This window comes from Strix aluco, chromosome 3 (genome assembly GCF_031877795.1).
Source record: "Strix aluco isolate bStrAlu1 chromosome 3, bStrAlu1.hap1, whole genome shotgun sequence".
Taxonomy (NCBI): Eukaryota; Metazoa; Chordata; class Aves; order Strigiformes; family Strigidae; genus Strix; species Strix aluco.
Window position 1 is genome coordinate 20,217,156 of NC_133933.1, and position 19,731 is coordinate 20,236,886.

General features: G+C 36.4%; 1 protein-coding gene across 27 annotated transcripts in view; it reads left to right on the plus strand.

The window, feature by feature from the left end:
- NRXN1 (neurexin 1) overlaps window positions 1-19,731 on the plus strand; it is a 736,627-nt gene that overhangs the window by 303,099 nt on the left and 413,797 nt on the right. For 25 of the 27 annotated variants that reach the window (XM_074817633.1, XM_074817632.1, XM_074817635.1 and 22 more), the window contains 3 exons: window positions 733-1,171; window positions 10,618-11,001; window positions 18,676-18,879. In XM_074817633.1, coding sequence (XP_074673734.1) covers window positions 733-1,171; window positions 10,618-11,001; window positions 18,676-18,879 — 1,027 coding nt within the window. Of the gene's footprint in view, window positions 1-732; window positions 1,172-10,617; window positions 11,002-18,675; window positions 18,880-19,731 lie in introns of those variants that run through there. The other 2 variants (XM_074817657.1, XM_074817656.1) reach the window with 2 other exon arrangements.

Consider the following 19,731-nt stretch of genomic DNA (forward strand, 5'->3'; position numbering starts at 1 on the left):
AACCCTAGGAAATGGTTATGTCATGACAGGCTTCTCTGGGCAGAGCAAATATGTGATTTGAAGCAAGAATATTTGCTGTGGAGGTCAGTTGGATTTAAAACTAATATTGTCTTTCATTTTTATCAGAAAAGTCTTCAGTCAGGGAAAATACGTAAGTGTTTTTATTTTTTGTCCAATTGAACTGGCTCAAAGATATTCCTGGTTTTGTCTGGTTTGATCTGTATGATACTACTTTCCCTATTTTATAGCTTCATGAATACCATGGATGCTACCATTCCTCAGCCCCAAGGACAAACTGAAAAGCTGTTAAATTATAAAGTATCTGACCTTGGTACATTTTCTGTACGTGAACAGAAGAGTTAAGACAGTGACAAAGGGTTAGAGGAAGAAAAAATCTAACACTTCTCTAACATAGCAGAATGGCTGTGCAAAGAGGGCTTTAAGCAATCAAGGCCACGCAAGCTAATTTGCAACTGATAGCATAAGTTATGTGCAGATTCTTTCAGATTGTTTGTATTAACTTTAGGGATATTTTTAGAGCAACTTTGGTTTAATGAAAACTGTTATTAAATCAGTAGTCAATGAAAATAGTTATTTAATTTTGTGTGTATGTAAATTATCATATTCATATACCATCATTATTATCCTTTAAATAGTATGCCTATTCAGGGTTGTATCTGTTTGGTTAAAATGGTCAAGTTCCTCTTAGTAACTTCTCTGCTTTGCTTGCAGGTTGTGTATAAAAATAACGATGTCAGGTTGGAGTTATCTCGACTTGCCAAACAAGGAGATCCTAAAATGAAGATTCATGGGGTTGTAGCATTTAAATGTGAGAATGTTGCAACCTTAGATCCAATCACGTTTGAAACACCAGAGTCTTTCATCTCTTTGCCAAAGTGGAATGCCAAGAAAACAGGCTCAATATCATTTGACTTCCGTACAACTGAGCCAAATGGCCTAATTCTTTTCAGTCATGGAAAGCCACGGCACCAAAAAGATGCCAAACACCCACAGATGGTGAAGGTTGACTTTTTTGCCATTGAGATGCTTGATGGCCACCTCTATCTGCTGTTAGACATGGGATCAGGTACTATAAAAATAAAAGCCTTGCAGAAGAAGGTGAATGATGGGGAATGGTACCATGTGGATTTTCAACGGGATGGACGGTCAGGTAAGCTTCTTTTTTTCATATTCAGTATGGTTTTTCATGTTGTAGCTGAGAGAATACTGGCTATATATAATGTTGCCACAATTAGTGTTGTGCATCATCTGAAAATTAAGGGAAATATAAGAAGTCATTACTGTCAGATACCAGAATACAATGATTTGCAGAGTAAAATATCTTATGTTAACATTTATTGTGTAATCAGGTACTTAATCTTGCAAGTAAGAGTGCTGTATACTTCAGAAACAAACAGTAATCTCCCTCTGTGCTTGCATACACCGAATAGCTCAAGTGGCAACTTTCAAGAATAAAAATACAGCAAAAAAGAATTACTGAAAGTAATTTCCAATATAGGGAATAACTGGCCCACAGAAACAACACAGACCTTCCAGTCATGTCAGTAGATCTCAGCATAATTAAATGGTATGCTAATGAATGGCTAACAACACATATCAACAGAAACGGATATAAGTGACTTGCTGTATTCCGTCAGTATGATTCATATTCTGTAGCAGTTTACTCAATCAATGATCTCACGAAAAAGGGTAAAAGTAAAGAATTCATAAACTCTTCCTAATGCTGCTGAAATCAGTTACAGCATAAAATGCATTTAACTAGTGAAACTGGCCTTGTATTTCAGCTGCATCTGACCTGGAGTATATATGTTGACTTCAGCAAATAATCAATATCCACTCATTGAAGGACAAATCTAGCCTATGATATCTTTCCTGTATGTAGTTCACGCCAGGATTTGAGAGTGGGGGGAATGTACTGAGTCTGTAATTCAGTCCATCAAAAAATTTTTCAATTAATATCAATATCCAATCTGAAGTTTATGTACACTCTGAAATTGAGTGTTGAAAAACATAAACTTCTGTTATTTTGGGTTTTGTGGATTTTTCCCGCGCTTTCTTCCTTCTTGTGACTCCTTTTCTATGACTTGCATTTATAAATTCTTTCTGAAACTTCACGGCAAAAAGTTATTGTTTTATGACAGGCTTACTACCCACAAATCGGATTTCAGATCAAGCAAATCTTAGGCGCAGGTTTAAATTGAAGATTTCAGTCAAATCCATGCTGAAAGTCAGACCAAATTCAATTGATCAGTCCACCCTAGGATTATGAAAAATAAGTATTTGATTTGTGGGCTGTGCGACTTCAAATTCTAATTTGAATTTGATTTTCTGATCTTATGATTATGTCAGTTGCTTATTTACATTTTTTGAGGTTAAAAAGAACAAACAAGCAAAAAACCCAAACAACAAAACACAGAACTTCTCGAAGTCCTCAACTGTGATTGAATATCCAGCAGTTATATTGTTTATACTACAATCTTCATTTCAGGCTTCCTTCTTAAGTGCTGTTTCAGTGATTCATATGAGGCAGTAAATCCTGTAATAATCATGCCTGTGGGACTCCACTGAAAGCAAAGTTTATTCTTAACCCAAAGTCAACACAACTATAAAAAAAGAAATAAATGCATAGCAATTGTTTACATTTGAACATATGTTCTGCACTTTCATTGTTTCACAAAAACCATAGCTGAAAAGTGCCATTAAGAGAATTTAGGGCATACTTAAGTCTTTAAAACTGTTGATGGACGTCAGCAAGAATGTAGACTAATTTTAGGAAGAAATACACACCTGGTGATCAGGGCTGCATATTATTTTTTAGTATAATTATAAATAGTCAAATATATATGTAAAAGAAAAAATAATCCAGCTGATGAATCGCCTATGATCAGGACAGGTGCACTTTATTTACCCTGTCACTCTTGAAAACTGACCATAGTACCTATTTGCCCTAAAACATTGAACTATTACCAGGAATAGTTAACAAATATGTAGGCATATGGACTGAGAAACTGAATTTTTAGCTGAAATCTGAACAAGATATCAAAGATTTTCTGTGATTTTAAAATATATGAATAATACTTTATAGTAGGAGAAGGACCAATAACAGGGGCAATGCTGTTATTTTTCTTAAGGAGAATATTGGCTGAGCAGTATCTTAGACTGTCAGATTTAACCAAGTAAAATGATTGCCTAACAATTAAAATAAACAATGAACAACGAATATGTTCCTATTTTCTTCTGATTGCAATAGGAATTACCGATGTATTACGCTTAGATTATTTCTTCATGACGTATGCATTTTGGTCTATTATGCTTTTTTCCATGAATAATAAAATCCACTTTACTATTCCGGGAAGCTTTTTCATTTATTTTCTCTAGCCAAAACCAAACATACTGGAAATCATATGAATATGATCACTTTTCACTTGCTTACCTTCAGAATTTTTGTATAAGTGAATGACTATATCTTGGATAAAAAAAATTTGGCTTTTCTGAGACCTTGTTGCTGCTGAAAAAACACTTCCCAACCTGTCAAGTATAAAGGAAGAGATTCTCCTGTTAATGAATAAGTAGCTTAAGTAACCTGTGATTTTTATTTTTTTTTTTTAGTGAAGTTTGGTGTCTTGCAACCTTTTACTCCTAGCCTTCAAATCCAATGTAGAGTAGTTCCCTCAGATAATGGAAAGCTCTGACATTTCTCAAGGAGCTTTGCTAATTTCCTTGACTTTCGAATTAGCTGGATCAGCAAGTACTTGTTATTTTTCATTCCTTACTCTCTTATGCACTCTGTCACAGGGAGCATCCACTCTAAACTACTGACTTTGCCCATCTGGGACTACAGTGGGGCAGATGTAAGGAACGAGAGCACATTTTTAAACTGTACTTATCCAGGCCCTATTCACTGGTAATTCTGCTGATCCCCTCAGATTTTGGGAAATAGGGGGAAGGGGGGAGAGATGCTGCTCTTTATTTTCCTTTTGCTGAAGGAACTTTTGACCTATTATTCTTACAGAAGTTTTTCACTCTAGAAGCCCATCCTGCTGCCTGTAAGATCTACTCTGAGTGCTTCCTTACATAAAAAGCAGATCTTCAGTGAGAAGGAACTCCTGAGACCCTATTTCCCAGTGTTAAGTAAAGAAAGATTTCATACCTTCTCCATTGGTCCATCTTTCTTGCTAGATATGCAGCAGAGGAAAAGGAACATATGTTCTCCAGCAGTCCTGTCTTTCTTGCTAAGTATACAGCAGAGAACACAACCTGGTACCAACTGCTGTGTCCTGTCGTGTGAGCTGTGTTCACTTCCAGTATCCATGGTTATCCTAAATTCCTGCAAAGGACAGTAGCTTCACAGCTGCTTCACATGTGCCCTGTCTTGGCCATGGGCTGTATGCTGTGGTCACAGTCCTCATCACAGCGATTTTATTATGTAAAGTGTATTTAGAATGCCTTGCTCTGATTTTTCACGGTTTCTTAACAAGCAAATGTATTTCTGATGCACAAAAAGCAACTAAATAGGCCACATAGAGAATAGCTGTAGTAGCTGTAGTTACAGTCTTTATATTTAACTGATAAGAATTGAGACAAAGTTTAGAAATATGTCTTAGTTTCTTACACACAGACTTATGAAAAAGGAAATTGCTGAGATAATGAATGTGATTGGAGAGCCTCATTAACTAATACCTAAGGGAAATGTTTGTCTGTTCTGCTCTTAACAGTACTGCCAACTCTGCAGTAAAAGACTTGGGAAAAAACCCAAACAAACCCAAACTAAAAAAAAAAACCAACCATGAAGCAGCTGTAAAGGTCTTTGCTCATAGTGCTTCTTGTAGCACAGTAGAGCTAGGTTTAATAACTGTTTTCTGAGACTTGAATACAGTTTAAAATTTTGTTAAACTGTTTACCATATTCAAGGATAACCTTGCAAGTGTTTTTTGACTAAACCACCATTCATCCTTTGGAAATCATCATTACACAGTGAAATCAGAGAGAAAACTTACTCTCCTTGTCAACCTCCAGTTGTGTATGGCAGTGTAAAACAGAATGTATCAGAATGTATTCATAGGTAGGTAGCATTTAAGGGCTAAGAAGTCACTGAAATTTTGAACTAAAGTTAGAATTTCAGCGTAAATACCAGAAATTATCTCCAGCGTATGTAATTAGAGCTTAAGTATCTCACTGTAAGTAGTACTTTGTGAATACCCATTACATGCATTGTTGTCGCAGGCTCTTTTTTTACACGTGTGCTTGTATATACTCCTTCCTCATCTTTCCAACCTTTTAAGAACTCCCATATTTACGTGTTCCTATTTCAACAAATGTTCATAGTTTACATATTTCAGATAATGGCTTTATATTGCATTTTAAGGAAAATCTTCCAATGATCCTGTTAGTGTTTTTCATTTATTCATGAGCTCATAGAAAAATTGAGATGGGGTGACCTTGAGAGGTCCTCTAGTTTACCCCTCCAATGAAAGTAGTGATAGTGTACTTGTGTCAGTCTTGACAGATGTTTGTGGAGTTGCTTCCAACAGTGGACACTGTACAACCTCCCCATATAATCACTCATAAACTAAATATTTCATATGCAAAATTCACCATTTTGTCCATAATTTCCTTGTTCACAACAGGCACAAAATACACACTTTTTTGCCTGTGTAATAACTCTATGCTTTCTATGATTTGAATGGTGTTATGTCAGTCTCCAGTTTTCTTCATAGACTAAGAAACCCCAGCTACTTCCTATTCTTTTATGTCATGTTCCATAGCTATTGACCATTTTTATTGCTGTCTTCTGCAGTCTTTGCAGCTGATCTGCATCTTTCTCAGAGTTCAAGGTAAACCGTACCAATGCTCAGTAAATTGGTACAATAGGCTTCTCTGTACCTCTCTATTTCCCATTTTGCTCATATGTATGTTAGTGTTGACTTACATTGTTGACTCTTCCTTTGAAGACCAGCCCACTAATCAGTTATCCTTTAAGTCAATAGTTCTTGCCAAAAATTGTAATTTCATTAGTTTTTCCTCAAACTGTTCCTCCAATACATAAAGATGTTTCTGAATGTTTAAATTTCACTTTGTTCTCAGGTGAAATGCTGTGGAAATGCTACCTGGTTTTAGAGTCTGAAGGTAGTTCATGAATTCCCAGACTAAATGAATCACCCCACACCTTCTTGTCTGTCAGTCTTCCCATTTTTCTTCTTTCAGGATGGACAAACCAAATGCTATCATCTTTTTCCCATTTGTTTGTTTTTCTGGTAGAAGTACAGACAGTATTTCCTACTTGGGATATTAAAAGACTTTGCAAGGAATCTGCTTGATTCCTGGCAGACATTATTGCCTCAGTGTTGCTCTTTTCAAAGAAATAGTGTAACTACTGATCTGGTTATGGGTGCTGTTATGCTAGGTAATATGCAAAGATATAACTGAAAGGATGGTTCTTACTACAGAGCTGTTACAATTTAAGGTTGTAGTTTTCTATTTCTGTTGAGGGGCCGATGCTGCTCTGAATCTGCTGCTTCCTCATCATTGTCTTCAGCTTATTTTGTCTTTAGGTTATTTTGTAAATGAGATGTGTCTCATTCTTTTCCCTCTTATCCAACTTGACAATTCTGGTGTGAAAAGGGTTGATGTCACATTATCTTTACAGTGCAAATTATTAACCTTTTCCTCTGCTGGCCACAGAAGATATTTGTATGCTCCGTTAGCATCCCTTCTTCCTGCTTCTTTGGAAAGTGACGTCTCTTCACATTTATAAGTAGAAACACTGAAATGGATTGGAACACACTGGTGATTTCACAGAACAATTCCTTCTAATCTGCTTATAATTCCCAGAGAAAGTAATAGAAATCCAGCAAAGGGGTTGTGCATTACTATCCCTGGATTCTGTGGTAACATCTGCCATTGTCATGAGGTCCAACTTGAAATGGTTTCAGTAGAACTTAAAAACTTCCCCTCAAGAAAGATGACAGGCTTAAAAAAAACCCACACCACCACCATCCAAAAAACCCCCACAAACAAAAAACCATACCAGCTAGATGAAACAGCACACTCTGCATCTGTGTGTCAGTTCTGGATGCACTGTGAATCCAAAGATGTTTATAGTTCATTATTTATTTCTGTAGGCCCATGTTGTGTGAACTTGAGCTCTGCATTTTATTTTAGGAAATTAAAAAAAAAAAAACAGCAAAAAACCAAGATAATTTTTGATGTAGTTTGGAAGTCTTCTTTTATTCTCCCTTATTTTTCTTGGATTTTTTTTCACCTGCATTTACAAAGCAATAGTGAGTAAAGTTTGCATTACCTGTCAGAGATACATAAAAGGTGATTTGGATACCAACAGCAGTGATGGTTGAATGGCTGCCTGCACATGCTGTTAGAAGTTCAGTTGGAAACTAGGCTAACTTGGTAACTGATAGCATGAAACTCTTGGTGCCCAGGCACGAGGTTTCTGCTTGTTAGCTAGACTAAAATCTATTTGTATTATAGCCATAGTTCTTGTTCTAGACAGTGTGCCATATGGTATTTTAGTCAAGCTCCTACATAACAGCTGAGCCAGAATGCGTTATTAAAGCTTTGAGTCTTCTGCAGGTGCTATATGACTTAGTGTAGCTCTCAAGAAAAAGTATTAAATAAAGGTTACTTACGGTTGTTTGATTAAGGGTAATACACACAGTATGTAGGTCGGCTGAAGTGTCATGTATATGTCCAGCAGTAAATTGGAGATAGTCCAGCTGGGTGGTAGGGGTTCCATGGCCTTCCAAAACATGGAAAAAGATGCTCAGAAGAGTTGTTGCCTGCTATGTTTTTCTATCCACAGTCATGTTTAAGATTTCAGAAGGCTTCTCCTAAGGAATAGTTTATGTGGTGTCATTTCTTGGGGAGGGGAAAAGTTCATTTCTTTAAAAAGCTGTTGATATCTATTCAAAATAATATTTAAGTTCTCTCCAGGGTAATCCTTTTTAACATAAAAAAGAAAATTTTCCTTCTTCAATCTACCACCTAACTGTAATTCACAGTCACCAGAGTGTAGTGGTGATCTACAGTTTCCTATCATTCAGCTTTCTCAGCCTTCTGCGCTTACGAAACTTCCATTTGGAACACCATGATAAAATTGCAGCTCCACTGGCTGAGATTTACCTGTCTCTTCTTGTGCCTCAAAAGCCATCAATACTTAGTTAATTTTTTTCTTTTTAATTCCAATGGAGCCCTAGGTCTCTTCTAGCATCATGAGTAGCTTGAAAACACAAATGTTTTTGTCCAGCAGAAAACAGCACTATGCAAATGCATGAGCTTGAGGTTGGAGGCTGCAGCTGAGTTAACTTGTGTGGGTGCAAGTGCTGCCTGACCACAGGTTTAAAGCATTTGGTCCTAAACTAGCCTGTGCAGCAACAGGTGGGAGTAAGCAACAACAGCAGTAAGAAATACTGTGAGCACAAGTGTGATTTATATTTACACCATCTTTAATTTTTTTAAAAGGAGAAATGATCTATTGCCTGTAAGCAGTCTTTCTTGATACCTAGGATGCTCTCAGAAAAGTTAGCTATCTTGGTTTAGCAGGTCATTCGTAGGTGTCCTTGTTTGAGCCAGCTGATTAATAAAATCAAACCTCAAAATGTTTATGCTTGTATGCCTAAGGTCAAATCTATAGCAAGCGTTCCATACAAGTGCCAAGTTTTGCTTCAAGAATCTGAGCAGCAATACAAATATGTAGAGTTAGCAAAAGATGATGGTCTGATCAGTTTTAAACAGGTGGAGGTTTGGAAGAAAAAGGATCTTGGTTCAACATGCCTATTTCTTACAGTTAAGGCTGGCAGTTCACTTTACATCTGTGTGATTGTTCAACTGACAGAAAACATTTCTGATAATACATAAAAGCAAAAACTGACCACATCCTCAAACATTCTTTAAACATGCTCATAAAGATGCACAAACACTATGCAAGCCTTTGTTTTATCTTTTTAGATCTCTTCTGATAGTAGGGAGACTGTTTGTAGTAGTATCCAGCCCTTCTAAAATCCATATGTCTCAAGTCGACATGGGAGTTGGACCTCCTGAGACCTCTACCCCAAAAAGCCTTTTCTAAAGGTCCAAACTGTTTAGATATTCATTCTGTCCATATTGTTGAAGTTAACCTATTTGAACCAACAAAAAACAAACAAAATATGTAGCTCCCACAGGACTCCATTGCTAAAAGGGAAGCCTAAATTTTTGGATGTATCCAAGTAAGAGAATGATCTTTTTCTGACTTGCTTCTGTTTGCTTAAAACTCACATTTTAGTATTTATGATATAAGAACTACCAATTCCTTATTCTCATGCACCACTTGCACCACAGTGGAAGGATTTTGATAATCAATGTTATCTTCTGGAATTTGTGTCATGCTGACGGTGGAAAGAGTGAATCATGTTAGTTCTATGTATATATGTATGATAAATACATTGTGGTAAATATATATGTATGATAAATACATTGTGCTAAATGTGATTCTTCAGTGTCTTGTTACCATCAATACACTTTTAATAGTGTGTCCAGCAGATAACAGTGTTGTGTAACGTGGCTGGTACATTATAATAATCTGGTGACCTATACAATGTTTTGATTTCTATTTTGCTTGCTTTTGCACCCATATAGAATGGTAAGGAGTCACTTCTGTGAAGATCTACATGAAGTTTCTTTTTTCAAGTGATTCTACTTCATAACTAAAATTGAATTTGGTTGACATAAGTATGTTCTGTGACTCTATGTACTAAATCTGGTTTTCTGCCTATTCAAATTATAGAAATTGGATACCTCATCAGTTTTAAAAAGTACAACAAAGAGGATCTTGACAGTTGATTACAATCTCTGTCTTCAGATGCTTTGTAGAAACAGAACTTTATTTTAGGTTTGGTTTTGTTTGTTTAGTTTTTAAACTTAAGTGGAAAAGATACTTCTGATGTCCTGAGGTTCTATATACATACTCTCTCCCTCTCTTTGTAACATGCACACATTTTGAGGTAAGTGCCAGAGGCATTGATTTTCCCTCTAGGAGCACATCACCATCTTCTTAATGATTGCCTGTCTGGCAGCGGATGAGAGTATTTTCCTTCTGCACTTAAAGAAAAATGTCTTATCCAAAGCCCACTGAAAGTGGTGAAAGTCTTTTAAAATACTGTGTCTTTGGATCCAAACCAAAGACACAGATTTGCCTCCCAGGTTGCAACCTATCAATGCAGCCTCAGTCTTGGTGCTTTGAAGCACATATGAGGTAGAGTTTTTTGTTGTTGTTGTTGCACAAGCAGAATATTTCTGAAAATAACTGAAATGCATTCCTCCTATCCCTACGAGATTGGTACGGTGATTTTTACTTTTTTTGTACATTGCAACCATGTGCACAAAGTTTTTCACATCAATCACTTCCTGACAGTATTTGTACTGCATTGTAATTAAAATAATTAAGTGTATGTATTATTGTATAGCTGCACAAATAGAATACCTGTTTCATTTATAGATATTTGCCAGGCGATAATGTGGCATGTAGATTAATGAGGGAAACAGCAGTACCAAAATCTTTCAAATGTCTTGAAAATCATTCATTTTATTGTCTTTTCTTCTCAGGGACTATATCTGTGAACACATTACGTACACCATATACTGCACCAGGGGAAAGTGAAATCCTTGACTTGGATGATGACTTGTATCTTGGAGGCTTACCAGAAAATAAAGCAGGCCTCGTCTTCCCAACAGAGGTGTGGACAGCGCTTCTCAATTATGGATACGTCGGCTGCATTAGAGATTTATTTATTGATGGTCAAAGCAAAGATATTCGGCAGATGGCTGAAATTCAAAGTACAGCTGGAGTAAAACCCTCATGCTCAAGAGAAACTGCAAAACCTTGCCTTAGCAACCCCTGTAAAAACAATGGTGTATGCAGGGATGGGTGGAACAGATATGTTTGTGATTGCTCTGGTACAGGGTACCTTGGCAGATCGTGCGAAAGAGGTAGGTTCCATGAGATGGCTGCATTTCTATTTTACGGAATCCTGCACAATGGTTAAAAATGGTAAAATATCATTAACTCTCCTGAGGCAGAAAAAGTGTCCGTGATTTCACTTTATGTGAGATGGAGCCCTGCTCTAGACTGAAAGAAGTAACTCTAGAGGAAATATTTTAGGGAAGTTTGAGATGCATGAAGAAGCATTAATTGACTATGACAGAGAGTCAGTGCTGCTAAATGTCTCCTTTTGTGTCTCACCATACATTGATGAGTTCTGAAAAGCTTTGCGAAAGTAATTTCAATTATTATTAAACGGTCACATTCAAATTCCAGACTGAGGTCTTGTTCTTTGCCTATTTATGTTGATACCTCTGTGTAATTAAATTTACTTTTGAATGCCACAGCATCACTTAAATCCATGGCCATGAATCAAAGCAAAAGAAAAAGTGTAGGAATCTATGTTTCATACTTAATTTTTTTTGAAGATCCTAGTACCCAGGGAAACAGTTTCTACTTATCTTAAATCACTGAGTATCCCTCTTGCCTAGAAAAGGTAAGTGTAAAGTTGACAAAACCCATTTATTTGATTGAGAAGGTGCACGGTGGCAAGATAGATGTTGAGGTTAGTTTATAGGAAGAAAACTCTGTAATTTAATTAAAATTACAGAATACGCTAATAAAAGATTTTAATGTAAGTAGGAAAACAATAAAAAAGCTTAGTTAATATTTTAGGTGTTTATTTTTATTCTCAGTGGAATAGGAAATGTTTCAATGCCAGAAGTTGTATTTTTTCATCTCACAATTGACACAGTACAGTTTCTCTTCAAGCTGAAATCTAAACCTAAAGTTTAGTGGCTGGGAATGTAAGTTCTTTCCATCCAGCTTGATTCATTTTTCTAGTTAGTAAGATAAAACAAAAATACATTTTTTAAAAATAAAAACCCGATGAATGTTTAAGTTGTATGTAAATAGAGGTGCATTTATTTAGAATTAATACCATCATGTTATTAGCAACTTCAAGCAGATTCTCAGTTTCTTCTGGTTTTTTCTGTCTTGCTTTTGAATATATATGCGTTTGGCTCATGGCCAGTTATTCTGAGATCTCCAGATTGTTCTCTTACTGGTGGAGCGAAGCTGGCAGAGAGCATACATAACCGAGCTGTCTGATGCATCACAAAAGCCTTCAGTTAAACATGTCTGGTGTACCACCCTGTGGCAAAATTCTGCTATTACATATGGCAGAAGTAAAAGCAAGATTGGCGTTTTTTGAACTTGAGAGCCAGGAAGCATGTGCGTTAGAGACAAAAACACATACAGATCTGCAAAGAATTTAAAAGCGGGCTTCATCATAGCAATTTCTCATAAATCTATTTGACAGGTGGTAATATTTTCTATAGAAGCCTTTTTTTTTTTCTTATTTGCCATCTTTATTTTCAACTGTATTCCCACACAGACCTTGATTTTCCCAGTGCATTCCCCTGGTGGGAATGGTGGTACTATGGTGGTGGCGTTGGCTTCTCTACAATCGTATTTGGTTCTTGTCCAACAGAAATATGCGCAGCCGTTCAGACAGTATGGGATCATTTCCTGCTCTTGGGTTTCCCTCTCCAGAGGATGCTACACTGAAAGGAGATCTCTTTCCAGTAATATTCATATCCCAAATGGTCATGCATTAATAAGATTATAGCTTTTGGGATTCTGAAAGTGACATGCTGGCATCCTACCACACAAAGTTATTATAACTAGTACCCATGTGTGGTAACTGATAAACTTTTGTATTTGGTGATATAAGCAACACAATTATAATTGTTCAGGCTAATTTAAATAAAATAGGAACATGTTCATCTCAACAAACAATACAGTTTTGCAAAGAAAAGAAAGCGTTAGAATAAAATATTGAGATTAAACAACTGGAATATTTAATTAAACATTAAGTGATTTAAGGTATCTTCAGTAAATGAAAGCATGTAGCTATTTTTTAGTACTGTTATTTATTTTTCATGCTATTTCCCCTAAAATAGGAATATTAGCATCCATATGTGGATGTATTGTGTACAATGCAGTATCTGAAATAATTCTGGTCAGTTTATCAGTGCACAAAAAACATGGAACACAACTCAGTTCTATTTTAATTTCAGTATACTTCAAATTAGTATTTTTTATATCCATGAGCTTTTTATCCTGTTGCAAGTTATTCTTGATTTTATTCTTGATTTTCAGTAAGGTTAAACATCAGTATAATCTGTAGATTTGCTTTAGTAGATTATGGAAGCTACAGCAGATGGACAGACAGATGTCGCAGCAATATAATTTGGCTTCCTGTCTTACTTTGATTGTGGATCACAACATGTGATTGCCTCTCAGCAAAACGTTTTGCAGGTGTATACTTCTGACTGGATGGCAAGGAATAATGCACAAGAGTAAATTCATCAAACAGTGATAAGAAAAAGTAGGCATGCAAAGAAAGATCTATCAAAGTGACATTTCTGAGGATAAAATGTATTTAAATTAGAGTGTGCGTGTGTGTGTACATGTCCACATCGTGCATGCACACACGCCTGCATACACACATCTACGTTAAATAAAGAAATACAGCTTTCATTCCTTGCATTCTCTCTGGATGCTTAAAAATTTTAAAAAAAGAAAAATACAGGTGATATGATGATAGGTGGTATGAAGAATCATGTGTTCAAAATATTATAGTAATTCCATCTCTGACTTTAACACTCAGGACCAATTAGTTAATTTAAGTTCTTGTACCTTTACTGTGTGGCTTAGGACCTCAGTCCTGAAATAATACCAATGTAGAAATTGGGAGGAATAAATTCAACATCTATTCATGTATTATCTAGTAACTAATTTCATATCAAGAATTGTTTCCATCAGACTGATGGAAAGGTGCCTTGTGATTCACTAAGGCTGAAGCTTTGGGTCCAAATGGACTGAAGCAGTTGCCATAGAAAACACGTGAACAGTGCTTAGCTGAGTGCACGCCTGTCAATAGGACAAAAGCTACAAGTTTGAATTTGAATCAGTAGCCATCAATATACGTGAATACTCACACAATTTATAGGAGTAAAATCATATATATTTGTGGTTGTTTTCAGGATGGGATATTGTTACTCTACTTATACTGGTAAATAAAACAGCATCAGAGAGCAAACCTGAGTACTTGATTACTGATGATCCAGGTTGTGTACATACTTCCTGGCATGGCTCTGGACTGTATCGTCTGTAACTTTCTGGGCAAAGTTTGTGTGAGATTTCAGAGACAGCAGACACAGATGGCTCTGTGGGATGCAACACAATCCTCATACTGAAAAAGCGGGAAAAAAATTAAAAAATCTATCTTTGATTCTTTAGAGGCACCACAAGGGGTCCAGAGGAAACAAGATTCTACTTTATTTATTAAAATATATGCAGTAAGCATCCATACTTACCAAGAATCGTGTTGTTAAAAACAACACAAACTTGTCTGCAAAACTTACGAGGAAGAACACTGAAATTCAAATGCCTAGTCCGTACTTCTTTCACTTTAATTTAAATAAGCTGTGAATTGAAGAATAGTATATAGTTTGAAAATTCTGTTTCTCTCCATAAGTATCTGGCTAAGCATTTTGTGGGTAGAAACAGGTGTCAGAAAGTTTTCGGAAAAATAGGTGCCTCAGTCTCTTCAGCTATTTAGGTAATCCCAGCCCAAGTGAAAATTAAGGTCCTGAATCTCCTCTCATATCAGTACTAGTCTGTGCATCCTTGGTGATAGGTATGGAACTGGTTGAGGTAGGAAGGAAGAGTTTAATCTAATGAGATTTTAATCAGAAACAAATTGAAGGAAAAAATGGAGAGGGGAACTGAACTCTTCAATATTTTGGGGGTTTTGGTTCATTCGGGTGTGTTAGTTGCTTGGTTTTTAGCACAGAAGCAGCAAGGGGTTTTAACTGTAAGGTTTATAAAAATTTCAAAGAAAGAACGTATAAAATAATTTTTATCAATCTCTGAATTATATCTTACTGTTTATTTCTTGTTAATAACTCTACTGCATGCACTTATGTGCTGCCACAAAAAAAAATTGTCAGTAACGTTTTTTTAAGGGTATTCTGCTATTTTTCTTTTCAATGCTATCCTTCCAACACTGAAGTGGTGGTAAAATTTTTATTCCTTGCCATGGAGACCCTGAATCTTTTAATGAATAGCACGTTCTGGGGTAAACTTAAGGTCTATTGGCATTAAATCTAATAATTAAGAGGAAGCTGAACAAGAGAAAAAATACATTCCGCCAATACTTATGTGAGAACAATCAGCAGTGTAGATCTCAAAGAAAGATGAGACGCATGCCCCTTTGGAATTAGTTGTTCCAAAGCAAAGAAAGTAAAAGCTAGGGGCAAAAATTAATGCATACTTTTAGCCAAAATGTTCCTTCAAGGTCTGCATAACTGGTGTAATCCCCACTGCTTCTCCTCGTTCAGGTCACCATTTTACTGACCAGGCATGCAAATTAAACAATCCATTCTGGACAACTGAAGCAAAATGGAAACAATTACATTAATCAACTGAAACAATCTCTAGTTCTAAGAAAGTCAAAATAAAACCAAGTTCTTATTTCATCTTGAAAACTTTTTCCTACTGTTGGAAAAGCAAAGTTCTCTGTTAATGTATGCCACCAAGCATAATGATAGGTTAATAAGGCATTGCCACAAAGAATTACAAGAAAACACCAGTAAGGGACCAGGGAACTCCTTGTGCTGTCTGAGGTCTCATACATGTGCCACTAGATGCCTACTGTCCAGCCAAGACCAACAGAACATGGAAATTTGCAGAGCTGAGAGCAATGCTGAGTCCAGTGGAAGAGAGGCAAAGTTGAATAGATGATTCACATGGCAAAACCCAGCTTGCCATCCGTAGAGAGGAACGCAATATTGACAAAACGTCATTCAACCTTTTTAATGTTGCAATTGTTTATTAACAATTTAACAGCAAAAGGTTTTCCTATCAACACTTGTACCGGCAGACTCATTTCAAGGGAGTAAATTGAACATAGTTGTATTTTTTTATTTTAGGAATATGTAGTGTCTCCGATCTTCAGTAACAATTTTCAGGGAAGTGCTAAATCATCTTTGATCAAATCATCCCTGCTCCCTGCCAGTTTTGTGGGGTTTTTTTCTGTGATACCTTTGTGTTTAGAAAGCCTGTGCCTTGGAGCTCCCCATACTGAAAGGAGCTAGTTGACATGAGGGGGTTTTCTCATTGCCCCAGAGCTTTTAAGTCATTTGATCTTCTGTTCAGTCTCTTTGGTCTGTTCTTGGAACATCTGTTTCTAAAATAACTGGCACAGTATGGTTAAGGAAGATTGAGTATCTAATCACATCAGGTCTGTTCACCATGATGTTAAATACTGACAGGTCATCTCTGATTAAGGCAGTTCCTTCTCTTTTTCTGTAATTTTCTAAGAGACTGAGTAATTATAGGAAAGCTGATAAACAGTTCCAGTGCTGATTCTGACAACTTTCTTTTACATTAACATAAAATAAGTAGCAAAAGACCTCTAGTGTTGTTGAATGCTGTCCATCCTATAACATCTGATGTTGCTCAGTTTATGAAAAACCTGAATACTATTAATGTGTCTTTTCTAATAGACAATATAAAATACCTTGTAATTTCTCTTACATTAGCATGTAACTTAAACTTCTATGCCAGACTTCTTTATCTAAATTGTGCTTACCTTGATAAAGATATTGGGAGCTTTTCATGCACAGACTAGACAGATATAGGAATGAATTATAAGCCACTATTTGCCCCCTTCCCTCCACCCCCCACCCCCGCCCAAAAAATATCCAAACAACCCACCCCCAAACCAATCAAAAACCACAAATCACCTCCCACTGAAAACTCTTTGACCTGAAATCTCTTATCAGGCTGGTAAGAGTTAGGTATTGAATCTGCTTCACAAAAAAAAAAAAAAAACAAAACAACCCAGGTTTAAAATATGCTGAAAATATTACTACCTGCATAGCTAGAAATCATCAAACCTGTAAATGTAATCTAACCTGTTATGTCTAATGACTTTCCAGTATTAGTAATCACTTTTTTCCAACATCAAACTTTTTTCTTCGAATTCGTATCGGGGAAGTCTGGAATTATTAATGATCATACCATCTATCACTTTTGCCTACAATATGTTCTCAGAATTAGTGGAACATTTTGTCCTTCCATGGACCATGTAGGCTGGAAGTCTTGAAGAACTTATCTATCTTTAACAGTACACAAGATATGCAATGGAAATGGTTTTGACAAACTGTCTTAAGTATTGATGTTTAAAAAACTATTCTAACACAGTTTTAGTTAAGATACTGGTTAAACATAGTACCAGTAGTATCAGTCCTTGAAAATACTATGGCATGTGGGACCACAATACACCTTGCTGTAGATAAATGTCTCCATTATATTGCAGCAAATTGAAGCATAGAGAAGCTTCCTGTAGGTGTTCTCTGCTGTCTTCTCTTTCTTCTTGTTGCTCATTGGCCTGTTATTGGGCAAGTAACTGATTTTTTTCTTCAGTGAGTTGAAGTGCCCTCAGGATTGCATCTTTTTTCTGAGAAAGATGCATCCTGTTTAGACCTCATAATCTAACACTTCAACAATTTCTAAGAGAGTTTTTGGATGGGTTAAAGAATGTTGGAGACACATGGAAGAAGTTAGAAGGTCTCTAGTGAATTAGTGGTAGGTAAGCAATCAGATGTGCATAAAACAGGGCACATTCAAATAGGATATTTTGCCATTCAGGTGGTGGTTTTAGTTATGTAAGTATGGTTGTATGTTCCTGGGGAGCCTACTGAAATTCCTGCTGGTCTGACCACTGTAAAGGCTGTTGCTCGTTCATTGCTGCTTCCACCACGATGTGCCACTGTCAGTGAGTCTAAGAGCCATTGCCAAAGGCTGTGGTGGTTAACTGGCCGCAATGATTGATCGTCCTGCAAAAAAAGGGCTTCCTAATATGTTGCAGAAACAGATGTTTCCTTTGCTTTCTAGGAACTGCTGTGCCTCCCTGTGAGCAGAAATGCAATCTTTCTGCTACCTTTCTCGTTATGAGCCTGGAGGCTGGGAAAAGAATACTTGTGGCTGGTTGCTCTGGTCTAACAGACTGACCACTCTGTGCCAGAGCTGTTTGCCAGGAGGGTTTCCTGTAATGTTTGAAAGTGACAGTTATTTGCTTGTCTCAGGGGTTTTAAGATCTTACCCTTAATATGCCAAGTCCAGTCTCAGTCCTCTTGTTGAGGCTGTCGTAATCTTCATACACGCATTTTTGATTCTGTCATACGCAGTCATTGTCATCATGAAGCAATCTGCACTCCATCCAAACCATGCTTGGGGATATTTACCTGTTTCAGGTGTCTTTTTGCTAACTGGATGATAATTGTAACTGTGGTAGTAGCAATCCTGATAGGTTTATACATGAAGTATCCGAAGGTAATTATCTAGGTGGATGCTGCTTAAAAAACCCAGACCCAAACCAAAAAAACCCAAACCCAATGTTGTTTATGTTTTCCAGTAATAATTGTCATATGTGATATGTGATTTTTGTGTTATACTGCGTGAATATACATTTACCATCTTCTCTTGGAGCAGTTTCAGTAAATACAATATAATTCTTTAATAAGTGATTTTCTCCTTTATGTTTTCAGAGGCAACAATTTTAAGCTATGATGGAAGTATGTTTATGAAAATACAACTCCCTGTTGTGATGCATACAGAGGCCGAAGATGTTTCTTTACGGTTCAGGTCCCAGCGAGCTTATGGAATTTTAATGGCAACTACTTCTAGGGAATCTGCAGATACCCTTCGTTTAGAGCTGGATGCAGGACGAGTTAAACTAACGGTCAACCTAGGTAACAACCTCTTCCTCCAAGAAATTAACATTTCCTTTACATTTTTCTTTTTGCTTGCAAACATTTATGAAACAGCCTGTTTTAACATTAAAAGTAAACTGAAATGATATATAAACACATGACGATGCAACATTTGCGTATGTACATACACACACAGATACATGTCCATTATTATACTTTATTTTGTTTTCTTTTGCATTTTTGTATTCTTTATATAGTCTTAACATAATCCATCACAATATTTTTGTACTATTGTGTATTCTAAAAAGAGAAGACTAGTTCATCAGTGGTATTTTTGGCCTAAATTGTCATTCTTCATTGTGGAAGATTAGTCTCCCTCCACAACTTCTTCACAGTAGCAGTTCCACAATTTAAATGTGCAAGCAGAAGCAATGTGTATGTAGGTCAGTTCAGTTTTACCTCCTCTAATTAATGTACAACATGCAAATGTGTCAAAGTATTTCTAGTTTTAACACCGAAAATGTTGCAATTAGATATTCCCACTGATGGATTTCTTAGTCTCCTTTTTTTAGGTGTCAAATCTATAGTAAATCCATCTCCTATTTTTTAAACAATTCTGTAGTGGTATTTTTGTAGTATCGAACAATAACACAACCCTTCAATGCCCAAAGACTGCGGCCCTCAGCAAACAGCCATGTGAACACAGGAGGCACAAGCCCTTTTACAGAAAAACAAATGGTTTCCTGGTTTGAAATCTGATGGACAAAATGTTAGGTTATGGTTTTCTCTAGTTTAAAAAAGCAGAAATAAATAAAAGTGCTTCTGCCATGCTTATGAATAAGTCCAAGTCAAGACCTGAAAGAGAACAGAAGTACACTCAGGAAAATGCAC